The sequence below is a fragment of the Panthera leo genome, chromosome D3 (genome assembly GCF_018350215.1).
Source record: "Panthera leo isolate Ple1 chromosome D3, P.leo_Ple1_pat1.1, whole genome shotgun sequence".
Classification (NCBI taxonomy): Eukaryota; Metazoa; Chordata; class Mammalia; order Carnivora; family Felidae; genus Panthera; species Panthera leo.
Window position 1 is genome coordinate 53984479 of NC_056690.1, and position 13933 is coordinate 53998411.

At 44.1% G+C, this 13933-nt stretch overlaps 1 protein-coding gene across 2 annotated transcripts in view; it reads right to left on the reverse strand.

Annotated features, from left to right (window-relative positions):
- Positions 1-1752: 1752 nt before the first annotated feature.
- The window catches only part of GAREM1 (GRB2 associated regulator of MAPK1 subtype 1), a 198930-nt gene continuing 186749 nt past the window's right edge, over positions 1753-13933 (reverse strand). Inside the window, exons 5-6 of one of the 2 annotated variants that reach the window (XM_042910137.1) lie at positions 4299-4465; positions 1753-2844 (exon numbers count right to left, since the gene is read on the reverse strand). In XM_042910137.1, coding sequence (XP_042766071.1) covers positions 1950-2844; positions 4299-4465 — 1062 coding nt within the window. In that variant the 3' untranslated portion in view covers positions 1753-1949. Of the gene's footprint in view, positions 2848-4298; positions 4466-13933 lie in introns of both variants that reach the window. The other variant, XM_042910136.1, reaches the window with a different exon arrangement.

The window sequence follows — 13933 nt, forward strand, 5'->3', positions numbered from 1 at the left end:
AGAGGTTAATGTTGCTACGGAAGTGGTGGCTTATACAGAAGGATGTTTTCTAACCGGCAAAGTCACTGAGGGTCTCTTGTCATGTGAGTGCGGTACCAGAAACTCCTTTGTAATAAATATTTCAGTTATTCCTGGAGGGGCGCTCCACTATGACGAATTTTACAAGATACTCTCCTTATGGGGTCATTCTACCCAGAGTATTTACATTTTGGGAGAAATGTTAAGGGGGAAAAATGCCCCCTTAAAAAAAAAAAAAGATTTATGATGGCAAATGAGAAGACGCATCAACAATTCACCTCAATTCTATACCACGAGATGGATTAAGCATCTTTAACGTCAAGAAATAAAGCCATCTTGCATGTTGCCTTATTGTGGGTCTTGTCTTTACATTTGTTTACTTATTTTGGTCAGTGGGATGAATAGATAACAAGAAGCCAACCCTGAAGTCATGTTGGCACCTGGTTGGCTGACCTGTCACAGATGTCTGCACATCCAGAATCAGATGTGGGGGGAGACAGGGCTATGGCTGACGGCTTGCTCGGAGAACTCTAGCTTTCCTAAGATATACATTCCTTCAAAAAGTCAAGAATGATGACGAGGACATTATAGTTTGGAATATCTAATCACATTTGGCAAAACCTGTCAGAATCATGTCCTGGAATTCTCAATAATAAAAGTATGGTAATAATACATTTTCTTTGGAAGAGAGGAAAGAAGAGGCTTACGAACTAAACAAGTACTTACTGATACTTTAAAAAATTACTCAACATATCTAGCACGCACAATAACAGAAGATCGTATGTCTGATTTCTGAGCTCTGGTGAAGCACAAAGCACGTTGAGAACACCTAACACGCTCTGAGAAATGCTTTTCAGACCTCTCTCTGTCGGACACCAGGAATATAAGACCCTCAAACAGGAGACAAATAATCCTTTGACAAGACAGTCGTTTTCCCAGACACCAGCATGCGAGTATTGTATGCAAACTACCCCACATGGGCTTACAATCAAATTTAATTCTTCAATACAGACACTCTACTGATTTCCTCTAAGCTTTCAGTGATGAAGACCAGTAAGACTGAGCGTCAAGGGAAAGGGTTCTGAGAATCTTTGGAATCATTCTGCCCACTCTTCCTAAGAGGCAACCTAATTAATGGCCCCAAACCTCAATCGATATTTGAAAGTGAACAGATGTTATCTAAAACATCAGACCAATAATGATGTTTAAAACATGTTTGCATTGTGTATACATCTATACACATATATGTATACGTTCTGCTCTTTTCTTCCACTGCTCGAGAAAATTAGCAGCAGTTACAGATAAATTACTGTGGTCATAATTTGTATTATTTCTAAGGACGTCATACACCTTCTATCAACACATGACTTTTGGAAAATGCCTTTTGATGAAAAGATCCCCACCGAGCGTATAACAAACAGTAAAGTGTCATTTCATATCACTAACATTTTCAGGCACAAGAGTAAAACAATTAGCACTGAGCAATCCAAACGACAGAGCACAGGATAGTTAATTGTCTAAAGTCGATTTTCCCAAAGGAGAGAACTGTTGTTCAAAAGTGTTGTTTTTGTTTTTGTTTTTTGATTCTTATGTTTTTTTCAGCTTTGGCTATTTTGTAATAAATACCATACCTTCTCGCATAAACCTACTTGGGTAAGAATTCTCTCTCTGAACATGCCTTTTGTCTTTTAGCAGCTGTTGAGTGTTGAGTGATGTACAAGGCACACCTCTAAGTGTTCTGTACAGCATTTTTATTGATGTACAAAATAGCCTGTTCACCATTCAAAAACGTAATCTGCATAGTAGGAGTGTCTCTTATCCCTATTTACAGAGAAGGTTTTTAGTGCAAAAAACATGGAATTGTGTCCCAGCGCACCCCCTCTGGCACACACGTACATCAGTTTCGTCCAACGCTAGCTGGGGTTGTTTGGCTATATTTTGGGCCTCCAGCCATTAATGAATTGCATTATTTTCTTCACCTGCAGTTTGCTCAATTTGAAATCCTCCGAGAGGATTTCTTCCGTTAGCTGAACGAGCAAATTCCCGTCGATCTTTTCGCTAACAAAGAACGATATGACATCTTCAGACAAACCGATAAACCGTAACGATTTGGACACTTCCTCTATAGAGAGTCCCGACAGGTCAGCGGGTGGCTGCCACGGGGAGCCATCGCCACAGGACCTGGGGGCCAGCTGGAGGTGAAGCGGAGAGGAGAAAGGGTAGGAGACGGAGAAGATGTCCTGCATGCCCTTTTTAACAAAGTACTGGTCCTCGGAGAGGTCCGGTGACCCGGACTTGGGGTCTTCCTCAGCACCATCAATTTTCAGAGGCAAAGGAGAAGTGTCCGAGGCGGCTTTCTCTTCCACTGGTTTTGGGGCCCTGGGGGGTAAGGCAGGGCACGAGATACTCTGCTTGCTTGTGTCCGCGGCCAGCGTTTTCGCATCTGTGCTCTCCACAGAGTAGCTGGCTGACTTGGGACAGGCAGAGACGCCGCCACTGAATTCTGAAGTGACCGAGCCGGGGGGGCTGGCCGAGAGCTCATGGCCGTCAAAATCAAAGGGTGCTGGGCAGTTTCTCTTTGGTGTGCCTGGCGTCTTCTGTCTGGGGTAACTGTAACTCCTGCTTGGCCCCGGCAGGAAGTCCCCCCTGCTCTGGCTCTCCGACGCTCCCGAATAGTGGTTGGGCCACGAGAGCCTGGAGGAGAGGGTTTCAGCAGAAGGACTGCCCGTCGGGGACTTGGGGTCCACGGAATCGGCTTTCGCTCGGTTACAGGGATAGCAGGACACGGGAGCACTCTCAGAAGGACCGGTGTCACTTTTAGGAACGCTGCTTAAAAGCAAACACAGAAAGGGCGGTGAGTAACATAAAAGCCAACTACCAAGCCCATCTTTATCCCACAGATGTCACTTCTGAGTAGAAAAACAGAGGTAGGAAGAAAAATCTAGGATTTCTTATCATGAATTCGATGAAGTACCTGCTAACTTCACTGGGTTAAAAAAAATCTTTACGTTACTAAGATGCACTGGTAATTACGCATGTGAATTATAATGATTTAATGTGCTCTAGTGGAGATGGAAAAAATACATATGCTTTTTAAACTAACAAGAAAATCATTGTTAGGGGGTGCCTGGATCTTTATGAGGAGACACATTCTTTGGCCAGGTTTAGGCTTATCACCAACAGGCAGTGTCACTCATTACTAATGTCTGTAGTGGGGAAGGGTGGAATGAGGGCAGAAAATGGGAGCCTCATGCCTGTCATCCTTGTGCCATGGGACAACACTACCTCACTACCACCTATGTCTCTATTCCCATCCAAAAGTCTGAGGTAAGAAGAAATGCTTCAAACGCAATGCTTGCCTTGGTTTCTATATAACTGACTAAAACTAGCGTAAGGATTTAAATGTCCAGAGAATTACAAATACCTGCAAAAGAGAGCTATTTTTAACTGTGAAGACCATTATGTGGAGTCGTGCGTTCAGCTCTGGGGCCCTATTTTAAGTGTCAGTGAAGCCAGAGTGTGTTCAGAGGTGGGTGACCAGGCTGACGAGGGACCAGGCAGCGATGTCAGGGGAAATAGCTGGCGGAACCGAGGCAGCCCCTTTTGGAGAAGAGAAGACTTACATCTGACTTCAAATTATTCACAGGCTGACAAAGAGAAGCAGGGAGGATCTATTTTTGTGTTTCTAGACATAAGAAACAGTTGAAAGTTACGTGGAGACAGATGTCAACTGGATATAATGAAAGATTATGGAAAAAATTATTGGCATTTGCCAACAATGGAATGAGTTGTCCTGCAGAAGAAGGAGCTCCCAGCACCGGGAGGGTCCAGATAGAAGTCAATGGCTACCAGACCGTGATGGCCAAGAAGGGAAAGGCAGAGTAGAGAGCCAATAGGACCCTTTCAAGTCTAGGTCCCGGTAGAAGGTGCTGTCTGTCTCCTTGTGCAGAAGTCGGAGCAGAAAGAACGAGATGCCGGTTTGTGAGAACTGGCAGTCCTCCACAGCTTGCGTCTAAGAGAATCCAGTTGGCCTTTATGCTCCATTTCTCACGTAGGCTGCGGTTTCTTTTCTTCCTAGGACCCTGGCTCCTCCTTCCATCCTAACTTGAAACCAACAGGGGCCCCATCATGCTCTTCCAGTGAAATTCTTTGGTTTTTAAGGAACATTTCCTCTCCCACCTCCTGCCTAGGTTACGGCTACCTGGAAACCGTTCTCAGGACCCCGTGAGCTGGCTGACAATAAGACGCATGCGGAGGTGAGCCCTGGCATGGAGACTTACATGTCGTGCAGCCCTGAAGAATAGTAGGACAAGGTGGGGCTGGGAGAGCGAGTCTGCTGCCGCGCTGGCTTGGCTGCACGAGGAGGGACGGAGGGGCTTGTGGACAAAGGCTTTGCGCTTCGGGGTGGAACAGGAGGGGCGTTCAGGAGCCGGCACTCTTCCCTGACCTGGCGCAGAAAAGAACACTCTGGGTTAGCAACAGACTGACAATGCCACCGGTTGGGGGGCGGGGTGGGGGGGTGGGTTTGCGATTCTGCAGGGTCACGTGGCTACTCTTAAACAAAAACAGCAGGGGCGTAAGGGAGGGAGAGAGAAGACCGCAGCAAACAAGGAGGATGATAAACACAGATGCTGCCGGAGATAAAATCCACGCCTGTCGCATACTCGCTGGGACAGACTAATTTTCAAAAGAGACTGCTTGACAACTGCCTGGTGCTGCTGAGATTCAGCAAGTAATGTGAACTACAGCGAGTGCAAGAGACGGTGACATGTGAGATGTATACAACAGAAGCATTGAGAAAATAAGGACGGGGGGGCCTGGGTGTCTCAGTCGGTTAAGCGTCCAGCCTCCGCTCAGGTCATGATCTCGCGGTTCACGAGTTTGAGCCCCGCATCGGGCTCTCTGCTGTCAGCACACAGCCTGGAGTCTGCTTCAGATCCTCTGTCTCCCTCTCTCTCTCTGTCCCTCCTCCACTTGCTCTCATCTCTCTCAAAATAAATAAGCTTAAAAAAAAAAAAAAAAAAAAAAAAGGAAAGAAGCACATAAGGCAACCCTGATCTTAACAAAGGATCAAACTCCTCCACTGAGTTGTGTTTATTCCCCGTTTCCACTGAATTCAATTCGACCCAACCTTCGGGACTGGTGGCTCTTCTCCAGTGTTGAAGCTGCTTCTGAAGTTATGCCCAGGGCTTCTCACTCGGAAGTGTGCACGTGAATCACCCGGGGATCCTGTCGGCATGCAGACTCTGATTCAGCAGACCGGGGGTGGGGCCTGAGAGCTGCACTTCTCACAAGCTCCGGGGACACGGTCACCACACTTAACGGGACAGGGCTGCAGATGGAGTAACGAGGCAGACTTCCAAATCCAAAACATGGCACTCTTTGGAAGAGCCGCCCCTAACTTCATGTTCACCGTGGAGAGGATTAGGGGACCTGGGATTCCCACGGCTTGTGTAAGTCTGCCTGCCATCACCCCCGTTTCTTCTCCATTCACAGAGGCATTCAAGAAATAGGTTTCTTTTTAAGGAAGTGGACTTTTAACGCACTTCTCTGTGTCAGGCAGCAGGGGGCAGTTTATACCCGGTTCTGCTAGTCAACCCTAAGCTACACAGGTAGAAATGGAGCCAATTCTGACTTCGTCAAAAATGTCCTTGCTTGCTTTTAGGCCTTGTTCCTCCCATTTTTTTTTTTTTTCACCTTTGCCTTCAATTTCTTTCTGTCCCAGCAGCTCTGGGCTAATAAAGACAATGAAACAGCACGCTTCCATTAGCTTTGGTATTGGGTTTGCTTAAGACCAAATAAAATGGGTTCACGTTACACTGCATCCCTACCGCCTACACTGTGCGCTGGGCCCCTAACTGGCTTCCCAGACCCAATTCACTTGCCAGAAAAAAACAGATGTTAGGAAAAATCATGTGACCACAGGTGACCAGGCAAACCTCAATTCTAAAATTAGTGGAAGCAATTTAAGAAGTCTTATCCACTGCATTTTTCCCTAGGGCTGAGGACCATTGGGCCCACCCAGAAGACCCACAGCCTTGGTTACCCGGACCCCCTGGTGAAGTCTTTCATTTGGAAATGTTCTTTAGGCTAAACGAAAATATTCAGAGCAGCAGATTTTCTTCTCCACTAGCTGTAGGCTTTCCCCTTTTGAGCTTTTAAAAAGCAGGTGGTGGATGACTACAGAAGGAAAATCTGGGAGGACATGGGTTTGGATGAGGGAGAGAGAGGATCGTTCAGCCAGCCCAGGAGGACTCGTGCACCACTTAGAGGGCTGTCTTTTCCTGAGCCGAGAACCAATTAGGACACTGAAAAGCTCTGGGGGAGTCACCCCACTGGCTGGCTTTCAGGAGTATATACTGGTTGCAAAATAAGTAATCAAGATATTGCATCAGCTTCCCTCCTGTGAGTGATTTGTACCTTAGCCAACTATGCTTCTTTTCTTTCTTAGGGAATGTCTATAGAATTTAGGATGAATGAGAGTTACTTTATTATACACGTGCCTGATTCTGTTTATACTTATGGTAACAGGAATCATGGAAAATATAAGAAGATGGGGAGCCTGTGGGTTAAGTTTGTAAGTTTAAAAAAAATTTTAATGTTTATTTTTGAGAGAGAGACACACAGAGTGTGAGCAGAAGGGCAGAGAGAGAGGGAGACAGAATCTGAAGCAGGCTCCAGGCTCAGCTGTCAGCACAGAGCCCGATGCGGGGCTCGAACTCAGCAACGCTGAGATCATGATCTGAGCCGAAGTCTGACACTTAACCGACTGAGTCACGGAGGAACTCCTAACGTTTTAATGTTTAAAATAAACAGTCCCCTTTCAACACTGAGGTAGAGAAGAGCACAGGGCAAACACGGTTAATGCTGAGTTTGATTTAGAAATTTCTAAGTTCTGGAAGTAGTCATTAAATGTGACGTTTCATTAGGGCTCACTTACCTAGATGTCAATTATGATATGCTGAGATGTCAATGACTTAACATAACTGACTGACGTAGGTCTCAGAACACAGAAACTCAGCCACTTGTACTTGAATTTGACTTACTGGAAGTCCCCTCTTCCTGTTCTTATAACTAACCCCAGGAACTCGAGGTCACTTAGAGCTGGTTCTGCCCCCTACTTCTATAGCTGGGCAGTACCGAACAGCTTTCCAGTAGGCTTCCTGCAGGACAGGAGTGGGCAGGAAGTAGTCAAGAAAAGCATTGGTAGGTCATGGAGCCCAGAGGGGGCGGTGAGCTATGGCTAACTGGAGTGTTTATAGCTAAACTCCAAACTGCATCTGAGATACAGAAAGGGTTAGAGGTGGCCACATGAGTTAAGTGCGTACATGTGAGTCTGTGTGTGGTTCTTGTTCTTAGGGTATGGGGTGTAGTCAGTGAAGGGAAGTCCAGAGGAAGGTCTTCCTCCATTGTCACGGGAGGGCTGTTTGGATGTAATCATGAGTTCAGTGTGAAAGAACTAGGCTGACAGGAAACCCATCTTGGAGAAAAGGTAGTTGAAAACAAAAACCAAAAAAAAACAAGATCTTAAAAGGACCTGGTCCATGACAAGAACTTAATGTATAATTTTGTAGAGGCAAAAAAGAATGGGTTGTGCTCCCCCAAGCATTAGGACCACCTGGGGCTGAGCATAGCTGACTGCCTGCTCTCTACCTCTTACTTTCAATTTGTTACTTTCTTTTCTTTTTTTTTCTAAAGATTTTATTTATTGTTACTAAAAAAATTTTAATGTTTATTTATTTTTGACAGAGAGAGAGAGACAGAGCATGAGTGGGGGAGGGGCAGAGAGAGAGGGAGATCCAGAATCCGAAGCAAGCTCCAGGCTCTGAGCGGTCAGCACAGAGCCCGACGCGGGGCTCGAACTCAAGGACCGCGAGGTCATGACCTGAGCCGAAGTCGGACGCTCAACTGACTGAGCCACCCAGGCGCCCCAAAGATTTTATTTTTTAAAGTAATCTCTACACCTAACATGGGCTTGAACTCACAACTCCGAGACCAAGAGCTGCATGTTCTACTGACTGAGCGAGCCAGGCGCCCCTCAACTTGTTACTTTCAATGCGCTGCTGTAGACGCTCAAATGAAGTCACATGCAGTTTATGGGAAAAACTATATGCTTTGGTGAAATACATACATTTTGGGATCCAGAAGGTATAAATAATGAGGGTTTATTGTGCCCTCTTACCTCCTACCTCCTACACCCTTATAACAGGAATCGTTCTCCTTTTCTTTGCTTCTTGATTGGATTCAACATACATATCCAAGAGAAGTGTAGTTATATTTGAAATGAATTTTATGAATTTTATCTGACAATGAAGGGCAATTTACAAGACTCGATGGCCACTCACCCTATTTGCAGTTTTCCCTCATATTCAATTTCACTTCTAAGTGCCACATTTTTAGCAGATTCCCTCTAAAAGTCTCAGCATGTGGCTTTCATCACGTTTCTTGCCATCTCCAGAGGCACCCTCTGATTGCTGGATAAAGTCCAGCCTCCCCTGCTTCCCACTGAAGCTCTCTGCACTCCTTCTCGCTATTGCTTGTAGCCAGAAGAAATGATTCCATCTCATTTCATCTTTCCAGTTACTTCTCCCACCGCTGCTCTGTACAAACACACAGGTCCAGTCAAAGTGGCAGATTCAGTGTCTCCTCAACACACCTTATGCTTGTCTGCTCCTTCCTCTGCTTTGGTTCTTACTGCCTGTCTCTTCCAAAATGCCATTTCCTAAGGCTCAGTGCCGACCACTGCAGGCTCGGTTTAGGACCCCTGCATGTGGCCACCAGGACTTGTTGCTGCTCCTGAACTCAGCTCACGCTGTTTATATTTACTTACTTTCCAGGTATATTCAATTAGCCTGAACGTGCAAATGGTAAGGACCATCATCTCTGTTAATAGTGCCCTGTGGATGACAGAGTTAAAAAATATATATATTGTCACCTCTAGTGCAAATATGTCCCACAGAATTTAATAGAGGTAAAGGTTAATAGAGGTCACCAAAAATACAAGAAAAAGTTACTTTTATTTTAAAATATATACTATGAGAATGCTTTTTATATTCTTATGTGGAGATTGTTATTTTAAAAAATAATTTTAACGTTTATTTTAGAGACGGGTGTCAGAGAGAGGGGGACAGAGGATCCGAAGTGCGGTCTGTGCTGACAGCAGAGAGCCCGACGAGGGGCCTGAACTCAAAAACTGTGAGATCATGACCCGAGCCGAAGCCGGATGCTTAACTGACTGAGCCACCCAGGCAGCCCTGGAGATTGTTATTGGTAAGTCGGGGCTGTATGTTAATTTTTTGGTGTCCTCATAGAAGTGGTGATCTAGAGAAAAAAAAGGCACCAGCAGACCTGGCACATAAGACCACCGTTGACTCCACCAATATGCTTGACGTAGTAAGAGCGTGAAAATGACAATGGTGGTATTTCTAAGTTGGGAAATGCCAGCCCCCCAGAATAGTTATTACTCTCGGTGAGCATATAACAGAATACACCATGCTTGGTGGACCAGACTCCTCCTCTTCCTCTCCAACGCAGCATTTAGGACTGAACTTCAACTGGCCCCAGCACAGGGAGGATGCGGTTACCTGGATTATCAGGAATAAACCTCCAACACTGGTCCTAAGTGAGGGGGCAGGTGTTCTATCACAGATTATGTATGACCGTGGCTATGGGTAGTTTGGGTGTGTGCAGAGAAGCTCGCCTACTGGATATGGAAGTGTTGACGAACACAATATGGGTTCGGGTGGCAGCAGGGAGAGCAGACTCCCCTCTGTCCTCCGAGCCTCGTTTCGTGACTTCTCTGATCTAAAGCTTTTCCCTCCAGCAGTTATACCTCCTACCATTCTCTCATCTTTGCTCCTTCACAGGAGGGGCTTCCTTTCCTAAAATGTTCAGCGATTAAATTCTTATCAAATGTCAGATACCACTACTCAGGATTAGGACAACTCTCCTTAGTATTCATGCAGCACACTGCTAACCCACGGCTAAATACCGAAATTTTATGTAATTTATTAAAAGGTGGAAATGGTGAGCTCTGCTCTTTCTAGAACATTCTCTAGTCACTTTTCTTTAGTCTACAAGGAATATTCATGTGACTGCCATCTAACACACTGACATAATTTAACAGTCAGGGTTTGAAGTAAGCTGTAAAAGGTGTCTGGGGGCTAAGAGCTGAGAGCAGAGCCACTGTCCCTAAAAGTGGCCATCACTTTCCCTTCTCCTACACACTACAGTAATTCCATTTTGCTATTGACTTGTTCCAATGTATGTTGAGTGCCTATCACATGCTCATTGAGCTAGTGGGTATACAAAAATGAGTAGGTCATGGAATTAGTTGGGAAGAAGGGAGACAAACACATAATCAAGATACAAATTGGCCCTGTTATAACAGAAGTAAGAGCAAAGGTCAGCAAGCACACCATTGGTTTATTCAAGGTGACAGGAGAACAAATTCATAGGCAATTATCCCGAGAAAGTCTTCAGGAAGAAGGAATTACAAGTGCACAAAAGGTACAGAGGCATGAAAAAACCACCACAGTGATGCTCTGGTCTGGGGGCTTCCCCGACTAGACAAGTACTGGTGACATTTATCAGACAGAAACTTAGAAGGAAGAACAGAGTTTGGGAGAAAGAAGGGACCCAGTTATGAAAATACGGAGTTTGAGTTTGATGTTCTAACAGATGGAATCTGAGTGATGGTGGCATTGGGATCTCAGTGAGACGTGAAGAAGGCTGAACCCCTAAGGAATGGGCAGAAGATGAGACAAAGAAGGAGAGACACAAGTGACTACCTCTGACCACTCACAGAACAGAGCTCTACCCGAACAGTGTCCAAGAAGTGAAAGGAGGGGAGACAGCAAGAGAGTGTCAGTGTGAAGATAGTAGGGTGTCGGGAAGTCAGGGAAGGTCTGGAAGATATGCGAAAGCAGGTCACTGGGGATCTTAGCAAAGGAAGCCTGAAAAAAAAAAAAAGCCTTGGAAGCCAGATTCCAGTGAGTCAAAGCTAGAACGGGAAATGAGGGTGGACCTGGGAGGGCAGACCATTCTTTTTAAGAATACTGACTAGAAATGAATGAGGGAGGCAGCTATTAGAAAGGGATGGTGTATTGAAGACGGCATGACTTTTTCTTCCCCCTGAATTGGAAGAAACTTTAAAAAAGATGCCCAGTATGTACAAGCACATAACGTAACCTGGCGGCTGAGTGCTCACGGACTCCTGGGACCTATTTAAGAAGATGTGGAGAACACGCATTTTTTTCATTGCTTTCTGCCTTGGCCATTCCACCACTGGCCACTGTAAAGCTAGAAAAGAAATGAATGGTAACTTAGTGTAAAACAGCTAAAGCGAAGATAGAGCACACTCAGTAGAACGAATGCTTCGGAAAGCTTTGTGTTTCTAAGTGAAGTTGGTCAACAAAGTCAAAACCCCATCTCAATCCTTGGTTGAAAAAGAAATAACGTATCATAGAATGGGAGTGTTTTATTTTCAGAATGCTGTCCGTGAAGTTTAACTTGCTTTCCTGACGCTGGGAACAGCATTTAACCTTCCTTTCCCCTCGCTACTCCCTTCAGCTCTGTCTGGCTGGGAGGGAACTGAGCACAGTGTAAATGACCAATAATTTGTGAAAAATGGACAAGGAAGTCTTCTTCCTAAATAGTCACATGTTAAAAGTAATGCATGAGAATTTGTTCAAAGAACAAAGCTCATTACTACACGGTTAGAAAACAAGGTTACAAGTGTTTGTTTAGAGGACAAAATTCAAATGTTACATACAATTGGGAGCACTTTATATACATTACCTATGACCTTATTTCTTTCTCCTGTGACATTATCTTCCTTTGACACTTCCTAGGGATTAAAGAATATAAGAAACCAAATACACACCAAGTGTTTATGAAACAGCATAGTGTAGGGGTGGGGGATTGTGGTATGGTATTTCTTGGACAGTCTTTATTTCTTGGAACTCCCTACTTGTCTTCTATGGAAGAACTGACACTTTTTACACCCTTTCACTAACTGGACCAAAGAGATCGCTTAAGAAAAGTAAATGGAACCCTTATTATGACATCTTTCGCATAGCCGTCTTTTTGGGGGGAAAAATCAATTTTATAGCCATATACTCAGCTTTTAAATACAACAGCAGTGGATCTGGAGTTGAGGTCATACACTCCCCTTGTCTGTAGTTTAAAATGTACCATCATATGCCTGTGTGTGAAAATCTTTGGTCTCAAAGAGCATGTTGCTTAGAATCATGGACAGTCACCAAAGAGACACCGGCATACTTAGGTGGGTAAGGATCGTTTCACCTCTTTGTTGACAATGATTCCGAAAATACATAGATACTATATGTAAGCTTGATCTAAAACTGGACTCACCTGTACTATGAGTTTTCTTCTCTAAGAAGCCAACTTCAGGATAATGTCAGCAATGGAAAGAAAGGAGTTTTGTAACCATGCTTCCTTGAACTTTGCAACTTTGCCTTCACTGCATGCCCTCTGCCCTGTATTTTACATTGCTTCCCACACTCCCTCTCCCAGATAACAAAATCATTACAGCCTTAAGAAATCTTATTTATAAAGAGGCTTTTATACAGAGTTCATAACCCTGTCACATACCCATCAGGATATTTTCAGCTAAACAGAAATTAAAGTTTATAGTGACAAAATAGCAATAAATGAACCTCTATGTGATTAATTACGCGAGGGCAGATGTGATTTACAGTCGAAATCCTGATTCTTAGATGCATACTTCCCCCCCTCCCCACCCCGGTTTTATACACTGATGATAAGGACCTAACACAGACCTGGGTTTGAAATGACCTCCAATCTCCAAGCCTCGGGCGAGGGAGGCAAGGCGGAGGCTGTTCACTGGGAGGCAAGAAGGGCAAGTGGTTCTGAAAAGAATACTTGTTTAAATTCTAGGGTGTTTCTATGGACTCAGGAGAAGGAATACGCCATTGGGGCAGAGAATAAAGCCCTTTTCTGAGCAAGGAGTATAATACATGATAGACATATTTAAATAGTATATAACCTTCACATTAATGTGATTTTGTGCAAATGGTACCCAAGAGTGCAGATTTGAAACAAGAGCTATCCCACAGAATATTATAATTACTTTATTAACATTCTAATCGTTGAGACTTTCAATGGACACAGGAGAAAAACATTTCTTGGCTTAGAAGCTTTCATTTAAAAACAAATAACCTACATGAAACCAGAGGCAATTAGTTTCAAAATTACCAAAACACAATAATAATTTAGTCCTTATTTCAATTAACAAATGGGAACGTAGGTATAGCTTGCTTACAGGGTACTCCTCAAAAGTCGTAATTAAAATTAATTAAATGTCAAATGCCTTAGGAGACCTCATTAATTAGTGGAATCCTGAGTGAATCTTTTTGTAGAGCAATTACTTTGAAAAATAAATAGTCACTTCCAGAGTAATCTTTTTAGTACCTAAGCCTGAATATTGTGTCAGATTTATTTAAGAAAATCTGTCTTTTAATGCCTTTTCTAAGGTTAACATTTGATACAGGAAAAAATGCCAAAGACAAAATAAAATAAAAATTCAGAGTAAAATCCATTCTCATAGCCACTTTTCTGAGTTTATAAATGAACATCTTTTTATAGCTTTTTCCTAACTTTGGTAGTTATGTAAGGTATTCTTGAGAGAGAGAGAGAGAGAGGGAGCAGGGGAGGGGCAGAGCGAGAGGGAGACACAGAATCTGAAGCAGGCTCCAGGCTCTGAGCTGTCAGCTACAGAGCAAGACAGGGCTCGAACTCACAAACTGTGAGACCATAACCTGAGTCGAATTGGACGCCTGACTGACTGAGCCACCCAGGAGCCCCTTTGTTTTTAAACCCAGTACGTTTTTTGTAATATCTCAGAGACCCAGCAAAATGAAACTATCACATG